General features: G+C 45.5%; 1 protein-coding gene across 4 annotated transcripts in view; it reads right to left on the minus strand.

Moving 5' to 3' along the window:
- Nucleotides 1-1750: 1750 nt before the first annotated feature.
- The window catches only part of mmp16a (matrix metallopeptidase 16a (membrane-inserted)), a 92453-nt gene continuing 77347 nt past the window's right edge, over nucleotides 1751-16856 (minus strand). Inside the window, exons 9-11 of one of the 4 annotated variants that reach the window (XM_020509119.2) lie at nucleotides 12850-13000; nucleotides 12514-12629; nucleotides 1751-6661 (exon numbers count right to left, since the gene is read on the minus strand). In XM_020509119.2, the coding sequence (XP_020364708.1) occupies nucleotides 6333-6661; nucleotides 12514-12629; nucleotides 12850-13000 (596 nt within the window). In that variant the 3' untranslated portion in view covers nucleotides 1751-6332. The remainder of the gene's footprint in view (nucleotides 6662-12513; nucleotides 12630-12849; nucleotides 13001-16856) is intronic. The other 3 variants (XM_020509123.2, XM_020509120.2, XM_020509121.2) reach the window with 3 other exon arrangements.

Below are 16856 nucleotides of genomic sequence, written 5' to 3' on the forward strand. Positions count from 1 at the left end.
GGACATCAGAACAGCGATCACCAATGATTAGCTGGCAAGTGTCTTCACTGACATTTTCAATCTCTCCCTGACCCAGTTTCAAGCAGACCACCATAGTCCCTGTGTGCCCTCCAAGCTAAGGTTGGCACCATAGTGCCCTCCAAGTTCATCACTAAGCTAAGGACCCTGGGACTAAACACCTCCCTTTGTAACTCGATTCTGGACTTCCTGACGGGAAGACCCCGCGTGGTGACGCTAGGCAACAAGACACCCATCACTCTAACCCTCAACACGGGGGACCCTCAGGGGTGCGCGCTTCGTCCACTCCTGTACTCCCTGTTCACCCACAACTGCGTGGCCGTGCACGACTCCAACACCATCATTAAGACAGCCTATAGGGAGGAGGTTAATGACCTGGCAGTGTGGTGCCAGGACAACAAATTCTCCCTCAGTGTGAGCAAGACAAAGGAGCTGATGGTGGACAACAGGAAATGGAAGCCAAGCAAACCCCCTTCCACATCAACAAGACTGGTTCAAATAGTTGACCCTTTTTGCGCCAACTCTTTTGACTCCTCACATACGCTGCTGCTACTGTTTATTATCTATCCTGTTGCCTAGTCACTTTATCCCTACCTATATGTGCATATCTACCTCAATGTACACTGGTACCCCGTGTATATAGCCAAGTTGTCGTTTCTCAGTGTGTATGTACGCACCTAGGACTGAGACCCACTAGACAGTATAACTGTTTTAGTTTGGGTCTCCTGTAAGACTATGTTTGCCCACTGCGCTAAAGCCTAGGCATTCTCTCAGAGAGCTAACACCAGGCTTCAGGTCTCAAGCAACTCCTGGGAAACACTGAATCATGGGTCAGTGATTAAAACAGCTAAAGTACTGTACAGTCAGGGATCCTTTAAGTGATCGATCTCATTTGAGTGTCTGGAACATATAACACATCTTAAATATGTTTTCATACCACACTAGATGTTGTTCTAAGTACATTTCAGCAAGTATCATTGAAATGGGGGAAACTTTGGAACCATTGATAGAAATTGAAAACAGATGTCCATCCAGTGTGTTCTGAACACCTTATTGGAGGCCAAGGGATACAGCCAGGCGTTAGAGTAGGGTGTCCCAAATGGCTACCTATTCCCTATTTAGTGCAATACTTCGACCATGGGCCCTAGTCAAACGTAGTGCACTATATAGGGAATAGAGTGCCATCTGGGATCAGACCTTTACTTTACCACAGCTGGAGAGGAATGTACTGTACTGTATGGAAAGGAACTCTAATGTACAGTTTATATATGGAATGGAACTCAATGTACTGTATTTTGTTTCTATATGGGAGCTAACTGAAGGCCTGGGAGAAACCTCTCACCTGTCACTTCCTTCCTAAAAATGTTTTTATCCTTGTGGGAGGTTCAGTAAAAGTACTGAGGTGCTGTGGGAAGATATATTTGACCCAACATGACCCCTGGTGTGGTATTGTATGGATAGAGCAATAATGAAGATGTAAAAATAGTTAATTGACCAAACCATCCATGGAGGAAATAGTTAAATGCTTTCCTGCCTTGATAAACACTCTACTGCAGCCATAGTAAGACCTGGCTCATGACAGTGAAAACACAGCTGAAATGTGATTTCACTTATTTTATATTGCTGAGGTCGAATGAATATTAGTGAACATCAATGGAAAACAAACTGAAAGTTGACATGGAAAAGATGTGTTAGTATCACACTTGCATGAACATGACAAAACGCAAATGAGGACATCTTTAAAATGTCTTTATTGATCAACAAGATGGATCCAGGCTCCATTGATACAACACAATGTAGAGAATGATGCTCAGCATGTATGTAAGATGGAAAATAGTATACAAAAGATGGTTAATGTGTAGTTCATTATGTTTCTTATTTATCTTAATAAGACCCCTCCCCAAATGTAATGACATGAATACAGGAAAATGAAGACATAGCATAGTGTTTGCATAAGGGGGGGGGGGGGGGGGGGGTCAGTCCCCTTGATATACACATACTGTACACACACATATACAATGGAACAGCATACATCTGACTCAGTACACACACACACACACAAGTCCTGTGGTTATCACTGTTAACCCCTCCACTCTCTGTCTGATACACAAGTTGATAACAGATGTGGACAATGGTGAGAAGAGGTAAGAAGATGGTTGAACAATTATTTATATTTCTTCGCTATTCCAGAAAACAGAGGTTCAACCTGTATTTCCAACCCACTTCCAATCGCTGGTGTATTACAGTGAAACATAAATAACCTTCCCCTTTTCAATTTCTTGATCCCTCCTTTCTTTCCTCCATACCATCAGACCTTGTAAGCTATGGGAGCGTACCAAATGGCACCCTATTCCCTTTATAGTGTCCTACTTTTGACCAGAGCCCACAGAGCACTATAAAGGGAATAAGGTACCATTTGGGACGCAGGCTATACACCACTGGGTCTGGGTGACTACTTGACCCTGTGACCTTTTAGTAGCGACCCTAGTCTCTCAGCAGAGTGGCTGCTGGGATACATTACATTAACAACCACCAGGATGATATATGCTTTCCATTTACCTACAGCCATTAAACACTGCACCGTAACGACTCGTGTTAAATGAAAATGTATTACTCTTGTTCACGTTGTAATCACTCAAGTTTAAGTCAATGACAGAATAGGGGGGAAAAAACATCCAAAAACCAGAAAGAAAAACCATAAAACTAGCCCTGCATGGCCATAGCTCCAGCCCTGGCTAGTGTTCTGTAGGTTCGGTTAGCACCAATGTTTCAGCCTGCCTCCCAGAGCAACACGTCTCCAAGGGATAGTGCAGGCTCCAGTCTCGAGCTACAGAACCAGATACAGACGTAGATACACACACACACACTGACTGACATGTAGACGTAGACAAGAGACCCGGACTTACATTTGTGAATAAGCACACAGCCAGTGGTAAGTAATGCTAGAGATGTAAAAGGCAGACACGCATGTGGCAAACACGCCCGCACACACACACACACACACACACACACAGGCATTTGAAAAGAAACAGGAGTGTATTTGCATCACTTGGTAAGTGGTAAAAAGTGCAAACAGAAGACAAAAAGCCCTAGAAAGAAAGCCATGGCTGGATTGTGCCCTAAACATAACTGTAACCATTATGCCATTGTCTAAGTCAGACTCACAGCACAGACGCCATTTTGCAGCTGAGTTGTATTGTGACGGGGGAACAGTGAACTCTCTAGCCACAGTAGGGCTATCGTCTTACTCCTCGTATGTGTGTTCATGACCACAACCAAAGCCCAAGTAAGTGAACTGGGTCGACCTCTTTGTTGATGGCAGTTAGTTACCGTCTGGACTGGAGTACAGTGGCAGTAGAATAAACACTACTGTCTGGCGTCTGCCCCTGTAGCCTGCTATCCAGCATGCTTTTAAATGATCCAAAACAGCTGTAAGAATCACAGAGTGGTCCTTTAAATGCCTGCATATCTTTAAAAGGTCTGATTTTTATCACGCGACTTAATGTGACACATAATACCAGTTAGAAGGATGTTGAGCTTTCAGTCTTGGTATTTCCCACATAAACATCAACATGGTTTAAGTCTGAAATATAAATGTTGTCATTTTTCCTTTTGTGGTCGGATTAGACTAAGGAAATCCCCCTAGAGTTTGGAGAATATATTTAGAGTTTGTTGTATTTGTCCTGGCTGCCGTATACTTGCTGAGTGTCTGGTAAATAAGGTTTAAGTACATGTCTATTGAGAGCACTGTACTGTGTCTTGACATCTCAAACCAATTGAGTTGTTTTCTACACATCAGACATGTGTGAGTTAATCTCTTCTGAGAGAAATGGATTGTGAGCAGAAGAGGTTTGGATTTGGTGAGGATTTACCATTAAGAACACAGCAAGGGGCAAGGGGCAAGGGGAGAGCTTACACATGTAGCTAAAAGATGTCAAATCCCACCTCAAACCCCCATAGCAAAACTATTCACATAACACACCCTTACGCCACAACCTCATTGGGTATATCATGTATATATAAATATAAACAATGAGTTTCAAGGCATCATTTTTTAATCATATACTGATCAATTTATTAATTCTGTCAGGACATTTTCCATTGTCCCAATCTTACACGAAGAAGGAAGAAGGATGTCGCATTTGTTTTTGCAAAAAGAAAGAAAGTAGAAACCATTATCATGAAACAGACACACATTCAAACACTGCTCACCATGAAGCAACGACACTAGTTACTTTTTTAGAATTCGGTGACCAAATCAAATCAAGTTTCCTCTGGCCAACCTAACCTAACTCGCCAATTACCAAGAAATGACCTAAATGCCTGCTTCCTATAGCTCCGGTGAGATATTTTCCATTTGAATCGTGAGGTTCCAATGACTCTTTTGTTTTATTAGTACCAGAAAGGGAACCCGCAGCCATGAAACATAAACAAATAGATGCAGACAAGGTATATTCAAGAGTTTGAGCATCGTCATCGAGTCCTTCCGTAAGCTTTGGGCAGAACCACTGGTCAAGCTGCATGCCACATGGTGTGATCTATTCGCATACAAGGAACCTGCAGGAATGTTCCACCGAACTGTAACTGCAACCTGTTTTCAAGCACTGGAGGAACAAACTGCTGTATCTGTGAATCCGGTTTGTCCATATGGTTTGTTTCCACTTCTTCTGTTTTATTTTCCTAGAGGTTTTCTGAGCAGTCCAAACGTGGATGTAGATGCTTGCATGCACTTGGACACGGGAGAAGACACTGCATTGTCTTGACTGACGTCACTGTCACTCCTAATGGTCCTCGGTCGAGAGACAAGTGCATCATGGGTAGTAGGCGTCTGTGACTTAAGTAGAACTCTCTCAACAAGGCAGTCAAGAAGATTAAATACGGTCTGTCCGTACGTTTACAAAGACCATACAATTATTTTGGGATGCAAACTTAACCAATACAGAACTACCATTTCAGAGGGGTAAGTGTCGGTTGACAGGACCAAACAATAAGCAAATCTATAGTGTAACAGCATTTTAATCTCTTTAACTTATCAGTCGTTCCTATCAAACTGATATATATATCAAGTCAGATACCATAACAATACCATAACACTCAACTTTAGTGACTTTTTTTCAAGAACCGTCATCCTCCCTATTTTGACTAATATCTTAAACTCTATATACAGGCAGAATCTTTCTCCTGTTCTGGTGGTCTGGCAAACCAGCGCTGAGGCCTCTGGGTAATAGAACATGGCCTGTGCCCCCAATGGCACCCTACTCCCTAGATATTATATACTAATAGTATCTAGGGAATAGGGTATCATTTGGCACGCAGCTTGTTGAACCCATGACTATTTATCTTGGATAGCAACCAATATGGCCCCAACAGCTCTTTCAATAAACAAGTAAACAAATAAACAAACAAAGCAGTATACAAAATAGCAAAAAACAAGAAAATGAAACACAAGAAGAACACAATTGATCTTTAATTAAGGCGATTAAAAATATTGCAAAATATTTTGGCCCCTGTTTTTGAGACAGACTGCCACAACAGTCAAGGTTTCCACTGCATAAACGATCAAGAAGAGCAGGGATAGAAAAAAGAAACGAAAAAGAAAGTGATAGCAAAAATGATTAAGAAAAAAAAAAGCCTCCTCTTTAAAGAGAAAAAAGTATTTATTTGGTTTGGGTTGTATTTTTCTTCAGGACTGTTTTAAAGGGGACTGGAAAAACGTTCATTTTTGAAAAATAAATTATATTTTGAAGGAAAAAAACAATAAAAAGAGACAGGAGTTGGTAACTCGGTGGTTAACTTCAGCAAGATTTGTTATTGGGGGTCTTTTGTCTTTCTGAGCGCGTGCAGTAGGGGTTAAGACCTAAGATTCTGTAGATAAGAACCGGCTGTTTTCCTCTGATTGGGCGACAGCCTGATATGACAACAGGAAGATGACTGACGCAGTGCACCATGGGAAGAGTTGAACGCCACATGAAAGTTCTTCCCCGTTTAAGAGCGGTTGCACCAGGCGCCGTCCTAAAAGGGCAGGGCTAGGAATGGGGGTTGAAGGGATACAAAATAACAGTACCCTCTGTTCAATCTCAGGGTGGAGGGGTATCTAGGCAAAGGCCCCACCCTCTCCCGCCCCCATTTGAAAAGACGGGGGAGTCTTGGGAGTAGGCCTAAAATGAGATCAGATCATAGTGGAGTCACCGACGTACTGCAACCGCCACCACCTGTCTGGATGTCATTTCCGGACCATTGATTCCATTATACTAGAGGGTATAATAAAGTCATATTGGTCCAACTAGCGGACCCCTGTGTGTCACCCAGAGTCATCACACCCACTCCTGCATGGAGCGTTTGCAGTACAGTATGTGTCTGGACGTTCCCTTCCTCTTAAACTGGAAGACGGTGTAGACCAGGACAAGAAGACAGAGCGCCAGGACACAGGGGATCACGATGGCAATGGCCTTCACTGTGTTGGCCTCGTTTTCCAGCTCAATGACAATGTCGACGTCCTCCGTGGGCGGCCACTCGGGGTCGATGGGGGTCAAGTCGCAGCCCATGAAGTCCTTCAGGATGGAGCGGGGGTAACCGGGTTCGACTCGCAACCTCTGATTGTTGAACTTCCAGTACTCCTTCCCTTTGTAGAAGTAGGTGAAACCTGGAGAGATAAAGTGATGGAAAGAAAGTGACAGAGGGGGATGAGAGAGAGAGAGAGAGAGAGAGAGAGAGAGAGAGAGAGAGAGAGAGAGAGAGAGAGAATACAATTAAGTACAATCTGTTCACAGTCTAAGTGTCCTAATATGGTCTCCACAGGATTCATTTGGATGTCAATCTGAGGTTGGTAAAGAACTTGTTTCCCTGTAGTTTGTAATTCTCTCTATTCCAGGCGCCCAATATATCCCTGGGGGTTACAGGCCAGTAGAATAAAGCCCGGGCAGTGATAAAGACAAGTGCTTACTCCTCTTTGGATGACCTGAAACACTGGACCACAAACACACTGTAAACCAGTGACATATCCCCAGCATGACAACCTGGCTAAACTCCTCATCTCTCCTCTCCTCTATACCTCTCTGCATTATTCATGAATTCTTCAAAGAAAAGAGAGAGGGAAGAATAGATGAGATATGCGCTCTATTTCCAAGTGCACAGAGCAGAGGAGTTCTTTAGAAGGGAAGAGAGAGAGAAACAGAGAGAGAGCTAGAGAGAGTGAGAGTGAGAGAGAAACAGAGAGAATGGGGTTCTAAATCACATGGGCAGCTGAGTTGTTTACGGTTAGCAACCCAGGGAGTGAGAGAGCGCGCGCGAGAGAGAGCAGTGTCCTGAAAGAGAGAAAGGGAGAGACTTGGCTTTTAGTTGAGCTCTGACTGGTGTGGGCGAAAGAAGAGTTTAATTCCAAAACCCTATATACACATTTTCCATATCCAGTTTCAGAAATGTTGGTAAATTAGCTTTTATTATTTAAAGAAATTATAGAAGAGATTGGTGTGGTTTTTCACTATCTAATCATGGCCCAGTTGTTCAATGACAGACATGTATTTGTTTGTCTCTCATTTCAGAGAGACAAATAATCCCACCATAAGACTGAGCACTGTGTGAAGGTGTGTGTAGGAGCGGATGAGCGATACAACACACACCTCTGTTCAAGCATCCCAGATCCCAGTCACACTGACCTAACCAAACATCTATAAACAGTGGAGTATAGCCTACCCTACTGTCACTCGCCCTGATAATGATTGATGATCAGGGTACATTTTTCGAGGTGACTTGTTCTCCCACATCGTCATTACATTTACATTTCAGTCATTTTATCAGACACTATCCAGAGCTAATCACAATTAGTACATTCATCTTAAGACATGTGGTTGTCTCACCCAGCTATTGTTGCAAGTCCATTTCCTGGGCATTTTCCATGTGAAAGGACCCATGAGCACCAACGTGAGAAGTTCATTTGTTTATGTGTCAAATTGGGTGTCAAATGAAAGCTAAGAGCATACATTTTTGAGAAATTAAGGCATATATACATTTTTCAACCATTTCCCATCTTATAAATGTGGAAATATGCAAAGGTTTTGATTTCTGGCCAAACAGATGGAAAAGGGGTCTTAGACACTCTCTCGCTCTGCCGCTCTCTCCCTGTTCTCTCTCTCTCTCCGGTTAATGTCACCTCTACTGGCTCTTACTGACACCTACCATGACACCTACCCCCTACCTTCCTTCCATTTACTGTAACAAGCATCCTCACCCACTGAGAACTGACCACACCGGTTGTCCATTGACGTTGAAAAGAAGTTGAAATTTGCTCAGTCTGGCCTGGCCAAATCTGAACCAATCATAGACATCTATGTTTCACAAGTTTAGGCAGCACAGTACAGTATAGTAGAGCAGAGTATTTGATTATTTTTCTTATTTATTTCACCTTTATTAACCAGGTAGGCCATGTGAGAACCAGTTCTCATTTACAACTGCGACCTGGCCAAGATAAAGCAAAGCAGTGCGACACAAACAACAACACAAAGTTACACCTGGGATAAACAAACGTACAGTCATTAACACAGTAGAAAAATCTGTATACAGTGTGAGCATATGAAGGAAGGAGGTGAGGCAATAAATAGGCCAATAGTGGCGAAGTAATTACAATTTAGCAATTTACACTGGAGTGATATATGTGCAGATGAGGATGTGCAGGTAGAAATACTGGTGTGCAAAAGAGCAGAAAAACAAAAACAAATATGGGGATGAGGTAGGTTGAATGGGCTATTTACAGATGGGCTGTGTACAGCTGCAGCGATCGCTAAGCTGCTCTGATAGCTGACACAAAGTTAGTGAGAGAGATATAAGTCTCCAACTTCAGTGTTTTTTTGCAATTCGTTCCAGTCATTGGCAGCAGAGAACTGGAAGGAAAGGCGGCCAAATGGGGTGTTGGCTTTGGGGATGACCAGTGAAATATACCTGCTGGAGCGCGTGCTACAGGTGGGGGTTGCTATGGTGACTAGTGAGCTGAGATAAGGCGTAGCTTTACCTAGCAAAGACTTATAGATGACCTGGAGCCAGTGGGTTTGGCGACGAATATGTAGCGAGGACCAGCCAACGAGAGCATACAGGTTGCAGTGGTGGGTAGTATATGGGGCTTTGGTGACAAAACGGATGGCACTGTGATAGACTGCATCCAATTTGCTGAGTAGAGTGTTGGAGGCTCCAGTTGCTGCAGAGGGTGCAGAGCAGTTGGCCGGGGTTGGGGTAGCCAGTTGGAAAGCATGGCCAGCCATAGAGAAATGCTTATTGAAATTCTTGATTATCGTGGATTTATCAGTGGTGATTTTCTAACAGATCTTCCTCCCTCACAGGGGAACACCGCGATCTTGGTCGTTGTGGATGGAAGTCCCGTCGTCTCCTCCCTCTGCCCGGTCTCCCTACGGCCCTACAAACTGTGGAGGCCCTGTTTACACACGTCTTCCGGCACTACGGGGTGCCTGAGGATATAGTGTCTGATCGGGGTCCCCAGTTCACTTCGAGAGTCTGGAGGGCGTTCATGGAACTTTTGGGGGTCTCGATCAACCTTACCTCGGGTTTCCACCCCAAGAGTAATGGGAAGGTGGAAAGAGTGAATCAGGATGTGGGCAGGTTTCTGCGGTCCTATTGCCAGGACCGGCCGGGGGAGTGGGCGGTGTTCGTGCCCTGGGCAGAGATGGCGCAGAACTCGCTCCGCCACTCCTCCACTAACTTCTCCCCCTTTCAGTGTGTATTGGGGTACCAGCCGGTTCTGGCATCGGTGTCAGACCGTGGCTCCTGCTGTGGACGAGTGGTTCAGACGCGCGGCGGAGACCTGGGAAGCCGCCCATGGTCACCTCCAGCAGGCCGCGCTGCGCCAAAAGACCAGCGCGGGCCGTCACTGCTGTGAGGCCCCGGTGTTCGCACCAGGGGACAGGGTATGGCTCTCGCCCCTCCGCCTGCCCCTCCGCCTGCCCTGTCGGAAGCTGGGTCCGCGGTTTGTGGGGCCATTTAAAGTCCTGAGGAGAGTGAACGAGTGGTGTCACAGATTACAGCTTCCCCCCGATTACCATATTAACCCCTCGTTCCATGTTTCTCCTCAGGTTGGTGGTGGCTGGTCCGCTCCAGGAGTCTGAGGTATGGGAGGTTCCTCCGCCCCCTCTGGACATCGAGGGGGCCCCGGCATACTCCGTCCGTTCCATACTGGATTCAAGGCTTCAGGCGGGGGGCCTTCAGTACCTCGTGGAGTGGGAGGGGTACGGTCTGGAGAAGAGGTGCTGGGTTCCGGTGACTGATGTATTAGACCCTGAACTACTGCGTGAGTTCCACCGTCGCTGGCCGGATTGCCCTGCACCTTGCCCTCCGGGTCGTCCCCGAGGCCGGTGTCGGCGCACCCCTGGAGCCGCGCGTCGGGGGGGGGGGGGTTCTGTCACGACTTCCGCCGACGTCGGCTCCTCTCCTTGTTCATGTGGCGTTTGGTGGTCAACGTCACCGGCTTTGTAGCCATCGCAGCTCCATTTTTCATTAATCCATTTGTTTTGTCTTGTTCCCTACACACCTGGTCTTCTTTCCCCAATAATTTCATATGTATTTATTCCTCTGTTCCCCATCATGTCTTTGTGTAGGATTGTTTGTGTTATGTGTATTTTGATATTGTGGATATTGTTACGCGCATGACTTTTTGTTCTATGTTCCGTGTTTTGGGCACATTTTATGTTACTTTGTGCTGTCATTTTGACCGGAATAAAAAGTGTGCCTGTTCACTACACTCTGCTCTCCTGCACCTGACTTCGCCTCCAATACACACTCCTAGCAACATCTTTGAATATTAATTCAGAGCAGATATTTAACATTGTTTTAGGAAAATGTGGTCACATAAAAACCTGATGAAGAGTTTACCATAATTCCGTTACAAACTTCACATCTGCAGTTTTCCAGTAAATGTGTTATAATAAAATGTTCAGCATAAAATGTTCAAAATAGTCCTTGTGCATAGAGTTGTGCTTCTCCACCTGCATTGCTTGCTGTTTGGGGTTTTAGGCTGGGTTTCTGTACAGCACTTTGAGATATCAGCTGATGTACGAAGGGCTATATAAATAAATTTGATTTGATTTGATTTGTATGGTTTGTTAAACTTTGAAATCAATGGTTTTTGTTTGGCATACACTGTAAAGTGAAAAATCTGAATCAAAGCTCAATTCCGTTATCGTGGAATTCACCTTCCCTCAATAAAGCAATTAAGTCAACTAAGTCAGTGCTGGTAGGAAAATACCTTGGTCCCAGATGTTTACCTGGGTTTTAGACGTTTACCATGGTACCAGACATTTACCATGGTAGCAGACGTTTACCATGGTACCAGACATTTACCATGGTAGCAGATGTTTACCTGGGTTTTATACGTTTACCATGGTACCAGACATTTACCATGGTAGCAGACGTTTACCTGGGTTTTATACGTTTACCATGGTACCAGACATTTACCATGGTAGCAGACGTTTACCTGGGTTTCAGACATTTACCATGGTACCAGACGTTTACCTGGGTTTCAGACGTTTACCATGGTACTAGACATTTACCATGGTACCAGACGTTTACCTGGGTTTCAGACGTTTACCATGGTACCAGGCATTTACCTGGGTTTACGAGGTTTACCATGGTACCAGACGTGTACCTGGGTTTACGAGGTTTACCATGGTACCAGACGTTTACCTGGGTTTCAGACGTTTACCTGGGTTTCAGACATTTACCATGGTACCAGACGTTTACCTGGGTTTCAGACATTTTCAGAAGATGGGCAGGGACTCTGCTGTCTGAGCTTCAGGGGGAAGCTGGTTTCACCATTGGGGTGCCAGGACAGAGAAGAGCTTTGACTGGGCTGAGTGGGAGCAGTCCTCCAGTAGGGTTGTGACAGCCAAGAGACCAGAGGTGGCAGAACGGAGTGCTCGGTTTTGGGTGTAGGGTTTGAGCATAGCCTGAAGGTAGGATGGGGCAGTTCTCCTTGAGAGGGACGGGGACAGATGGCATGAGTGTGCTCCGCCTCCCAACCTGGCCTGTTTTTTCCCATAGAGGCATTGCCAGGTCCGCTCAAACCCCGCCCTGCTGGCCATTACCAACCAATAGGAGCCATTCTCAGGCTTTTTGTACGATCCACTTGTCTAATAAGTCTAGCCCGCAGGCCTGACAAAAAAAATCGAAACCTCATCTTTCCCACCCTCTGTGCAGACCAACTGGCCTCAACCGGATTGGGCAGCAGACTGTGCTATTTTGTTTTCTGCTTCCCCATATTCCAACTGGGTCTTACAATATACTGTCAAAACATGGCTACTAAAATCATAGCTATTGTAGCTACAAGGTATTAAAATGTGTAGTTACGAGGCTAAAGTAAAGACTATGTTTGGTATACATTATGTGAGTGTTACTGTCTAGTGGATGGAAGGAGAGGATTAATAGATAGGGAGACGTGAGTGTCATTATGTTACTGTCTAGTAATAATGGTATTATGGGATAGATAGGTGGACATACCATTGGCTTTGTCTACGAAGGCTCCTTGTGGAGAGTCTGGGACGCCCTTCCAGACAGTGATGGATTTAGGGTAGCCTGGGTCCATTGTCCTCATGTCCTCATTGTAGCGCCAGTACCTGAACAGACAGCCATGGGGATTAGGGTGTGGGATAATCAGACATCAAAACACACATCTCACAATTTCATAGGCATCCCAGACCCAATACATTAGAAACACACACACCCATACACACACACACACACATACACACACACACAGGCACGCACACACACACACACACATACACACACACACACCACTCCACCCACACACACAGCTCAGCTCAGTGTACACACCTGTCCCCTTTGAAGAAGTATGTCTTGGCTACGTCCTCCCACCAGACGGCGGTCTCGATGCTCTGGGTTGGCATGCCGTGGCCGAACATAGAGATGTCCTGGGGGTAGCCGGGCTGGAGCATGGTGTCCTTGAACACCCAGAACTGCTTCCCTGGAAGAGACACAAGGACAACAGGGCTCAGAGGGACTGCTGGGACATTACACGTCTCAAATGGCACCCTACTTCCTTTATAGTGCACTACGTTTGCCATAGGGCTCTGGTCAAAAGTATTGGACTATAGAAGGAATAGGGTGCCATTTGGGACGCATCCACTCACTCACCAGCACTGAGGGGATTTAACCCAGGGATGACATTTGGTTGGCCAGGAGGGGTTACTAAAACCTGGGGATGACATTTGGTTGGCCAGGCAGGGTAACTATAATCCAGCCTGCCTAACGTGAGCCTGCCATACCAAATCAGTTTCAGAACCCCAAGGTGTACCATATCTGAAGCTGTAGTGTTTGTTGCTAGACTACTACATCACTGGAGATCATGAATGTTACAGTACAGCGAGGTTGTTAGAGTCATATCACATTGCACAAGAGTTGCAGCATTTTCAATTTTGTTTATATATAACCACATGATAATATATTAAGTGGGTCATCTAATATATTAGTCTGGGTCATCTGTTCAATGATAATACCTTATCCTTGAACAGAACATTCTCTCTGGAACAATCAATAATCATAAAATGCTGGTTCAGTAGGGAACTACAATATCTAAGCATTAGTCTAATATTTGCATTATTTGGTCTGACTTGACATTTAGGCGGAACAAACATTCAAGATCCACTTGTGGACAAGTTTCAGCCTCGTATTTGGTAGAGTTCATGATGCCGTTGACCTTAACAATGGCCTTAGGACCAGTGGATGCAAAAAAGCCCCATAAAATCAAAGATCCACTACCGTATTTTAAAGTAGGTGTGAGGTTTGTTTTTGCATACTTGTACGCATCCTTATTCTGAGGCCAAACCCACCACTGGTGTGCGTGGAGCTCTATTTCCCCCTCATCTGGTTCCAATCAAAGTGTCAATGGTTTAACAAACTCCAGGCGTTTACATGTGGTGGTTGCTCTAAATAAAGGCTTTTTTTTATGGCAACACTTCCAAATAGCCTACTGGCATGGAGTTGGCATCTAATTGTAGATTTGGAGACTTGTTGACCCCAAGATAAAACCAAGTTCTGTACGTCTCCAACTGTGGCCCTTGGGTCTTTTCTTTGCCTCCTGAACCATCTTCCTCACTGCTAGTGGGGACAAGATACACTTGGGTCTTCTACCAGGCAGGTTTACCACTGTTACAGCAGTCTTTTTTTTTTTTTTTTCACTGAGTCCCAAATGGCACCCAATTTCCTAAAAAGTGCGCTACACTTGACCATGGCTCAGGGATAGGGTGCCACATGGGGCAATGCGTTAAGAGTCTAGATGCCAGGGCCTGTATTCAAGAAGTGTCTCAAAGCAGGAGTGCTGTCCATATAGTGTTATTCATTATGATCAGGTTCGAGAGGTGCAAAGCCGAGACTTGAGGAAGTGTTGTCTTGTGTGAGGAATGGAGGGAGGAGGAGGGAGGTAGATAGGGATGGAGAGAGTGGAGGGGGTAGAAAGAGTTATGGAGGGAGGTAGAGAGGGATGGAGGGTGAGGAGGGAGGTAGAGAGGGATGGAGGGTGAGGAGGGAGGTAGAGAGGGATGGAGAGAGTGGAGGGGGTGGAGAGAGTTATGGAGGGAGGTAGAGAGGGATGGAGGGTGAAGAGGGAGGTAGAGAGGGATGGAGACAGCGGAGGGGGTGGAGAGAGTTATAGAGGGAGGTAGAGAGGGATGGAGGGTGAGGAGGGAGGTAGAGAGGGATGGAGAGAGCGGAGGGGGTGGAGAGAGTTATGGAGGGAGGTAGAGAGGGATGGAGGGTGAGGAGGGAGGTAGAGAAGGATGGAGTGAGTGTAGGGAGGAGGAGGGAGTTGAGGAGGGAGGTAGAGAGGGATAGAGAGAGCGGAGGGAGGAGGAGAGAGTTGAGGAGGGAGTAAGAGGGAGGTAGAGAGGGATGGAGAAAGAGGAGGGAGGTAGAGAGGGATGGAGAAAGAGGAGGGAGGTAGAGAGGGATGAGGAGGAGTGATATGTTTCTGGTAATTAGGTTGTGGCACGGTTTTGACTTGGTGAGCCCAGGAAGTGTTTTTTTTATTCACTGGCATAGGTCTGGGGAGGAAATGAACTGGTTTTAATGTCTGTGGAAGAGAAGGGCAACTGTGATTGTGGTGGGAGGAAGGGAGGGAAGTAGGGAAGTAGGGAGAGGGAGTGAGGGTGGGACATAGATATGTGTGAAGGTTGGAGATGGTTTTAGGGGAAGAGGAAGGGGAGTGAAGGTCGCAGGAGTATAGCCTAGCTCTCGTGACAGGGCCATGTCACAGGAAATGCCTGTCATTACACCTGTTTTATTCTCATGCTCCATACATAGTAGGCTCATGGTTACCACGGTTACTCCAGCCCTGCCAAGCCCCTCCCCCTGGCACAGGCACTAAGGAAGTCTGGGTAAACTGTCAGGGGGCATTGGGGTGTGTGTGTGTGTATGTATGGCTGGGTGTGTGTGTTAAGAGGGGTGTGAGGGATATTGGACATAAGGGGCTTCTCAGAACTCACCAGGGTGAAATATTTGGGGAGTAAATAATGATTCAGACTAGACTGACTACATCTTTTAACTTTAACTGTCAGTATTTAATGTTTGCTCAGATGTTCCTCCTGCAGTGAACACTGCTAATCTCCTGCTATCTCCTAACAATGTCTAAACAGTGTTGTACAGTGTTGTACAGGGGATGGTGATCATTGAGTCTGGGCAAGGTGCCAAGAACAACAGGCTCCTTCCTCCTCCACATGGACCACACATGTATATGTGTGTAGATCACACACACACATTACGTAAACACACACACACACACACACACACACACACACACACACACACACACACACACACACACACACACACACACACACACACACACACACACACACACACACACACACACACACACACAGACACAGACATACACACACACACACACGCACACACACACACACACAAACAAACACGGACAGACACACACACACACACACACACACACACACACACACTTTACGTAAAGACACACACACAGGGTCCCATGGCCCCTCCACTCTACCCTAAGCCCTGATTGACTTCAATTGTTCGACATTTTCTTCTGTATGGAACCAGTAATTGAAAACAGATCAAACACACACACACACACACACACACACACACACACACACACTTTCGCTACACTCTTTCACATAGTGACCACACAAAACATTACAAAACACAGGGCATGCATTGACCGTGTAGGCTAGCTTTCTATGTATAAAGAAACGAAACATAATCAAGGCCAAGCTAAATAAATCATTGATTGGCTCTAGCAGTATACGTAGCTAAATTGTCTCTCTCTCCCCCGAGTGGTAGATTGTATAGATGCATAATTCTCTTAGAACCAAGCATTGATATACCCATTGTGTGTGTGTGTGTGTGTGTGTGTGTGTGTGTGTGTGTGTGTGTGTGTGTGTGTGTGTGTGTGTGTGTGTGTGTGTGTGTGTGTGTGTGTGTGTGTGCACGTGTGTGTGCGTGTGTGTGTGTTTCTGTCGGGCTAATCAGAAAGACCATGGATGCAGTGCTACCGAATTAACGGGATGATGCAGTTACTCTTCTACATTTAGTCTAAGTCCCAAAAGGAACCCTATTCCCTTTATAGTGGACTACGCTTCACAAGAACCCATAGGGCTCTGTTCAAAAGTAGGGCACTATATAGGGAATAGGTTGGCAATTGGGACACAACCTTACAGTCAGTGCACTTTGATACTATAACTTTCTGTCTTATCGCATTGCTCCCATTTAAAGGTCAGCAGTGTATGAGTGGACATTATTGAGTCAATGACTTTCTTTATGAGCAGATTTCACCAAACATATACATC

Source organism: Oncorhynchus kisutch, linkage group LG18 (assembly GCF_002021735.2).
Source record: "Oncorhynchus kisutch isolate 150728-3 linkage group LG18, Okis_V2, whole genome shotgun sequence".
Lineage (NCBI taxonomy): Eukaryota > Metazoa > Chordata > Actinopteri > Salmoniformes > Salmonidae > Oncorhynchus > Oncorhynchus kisutch.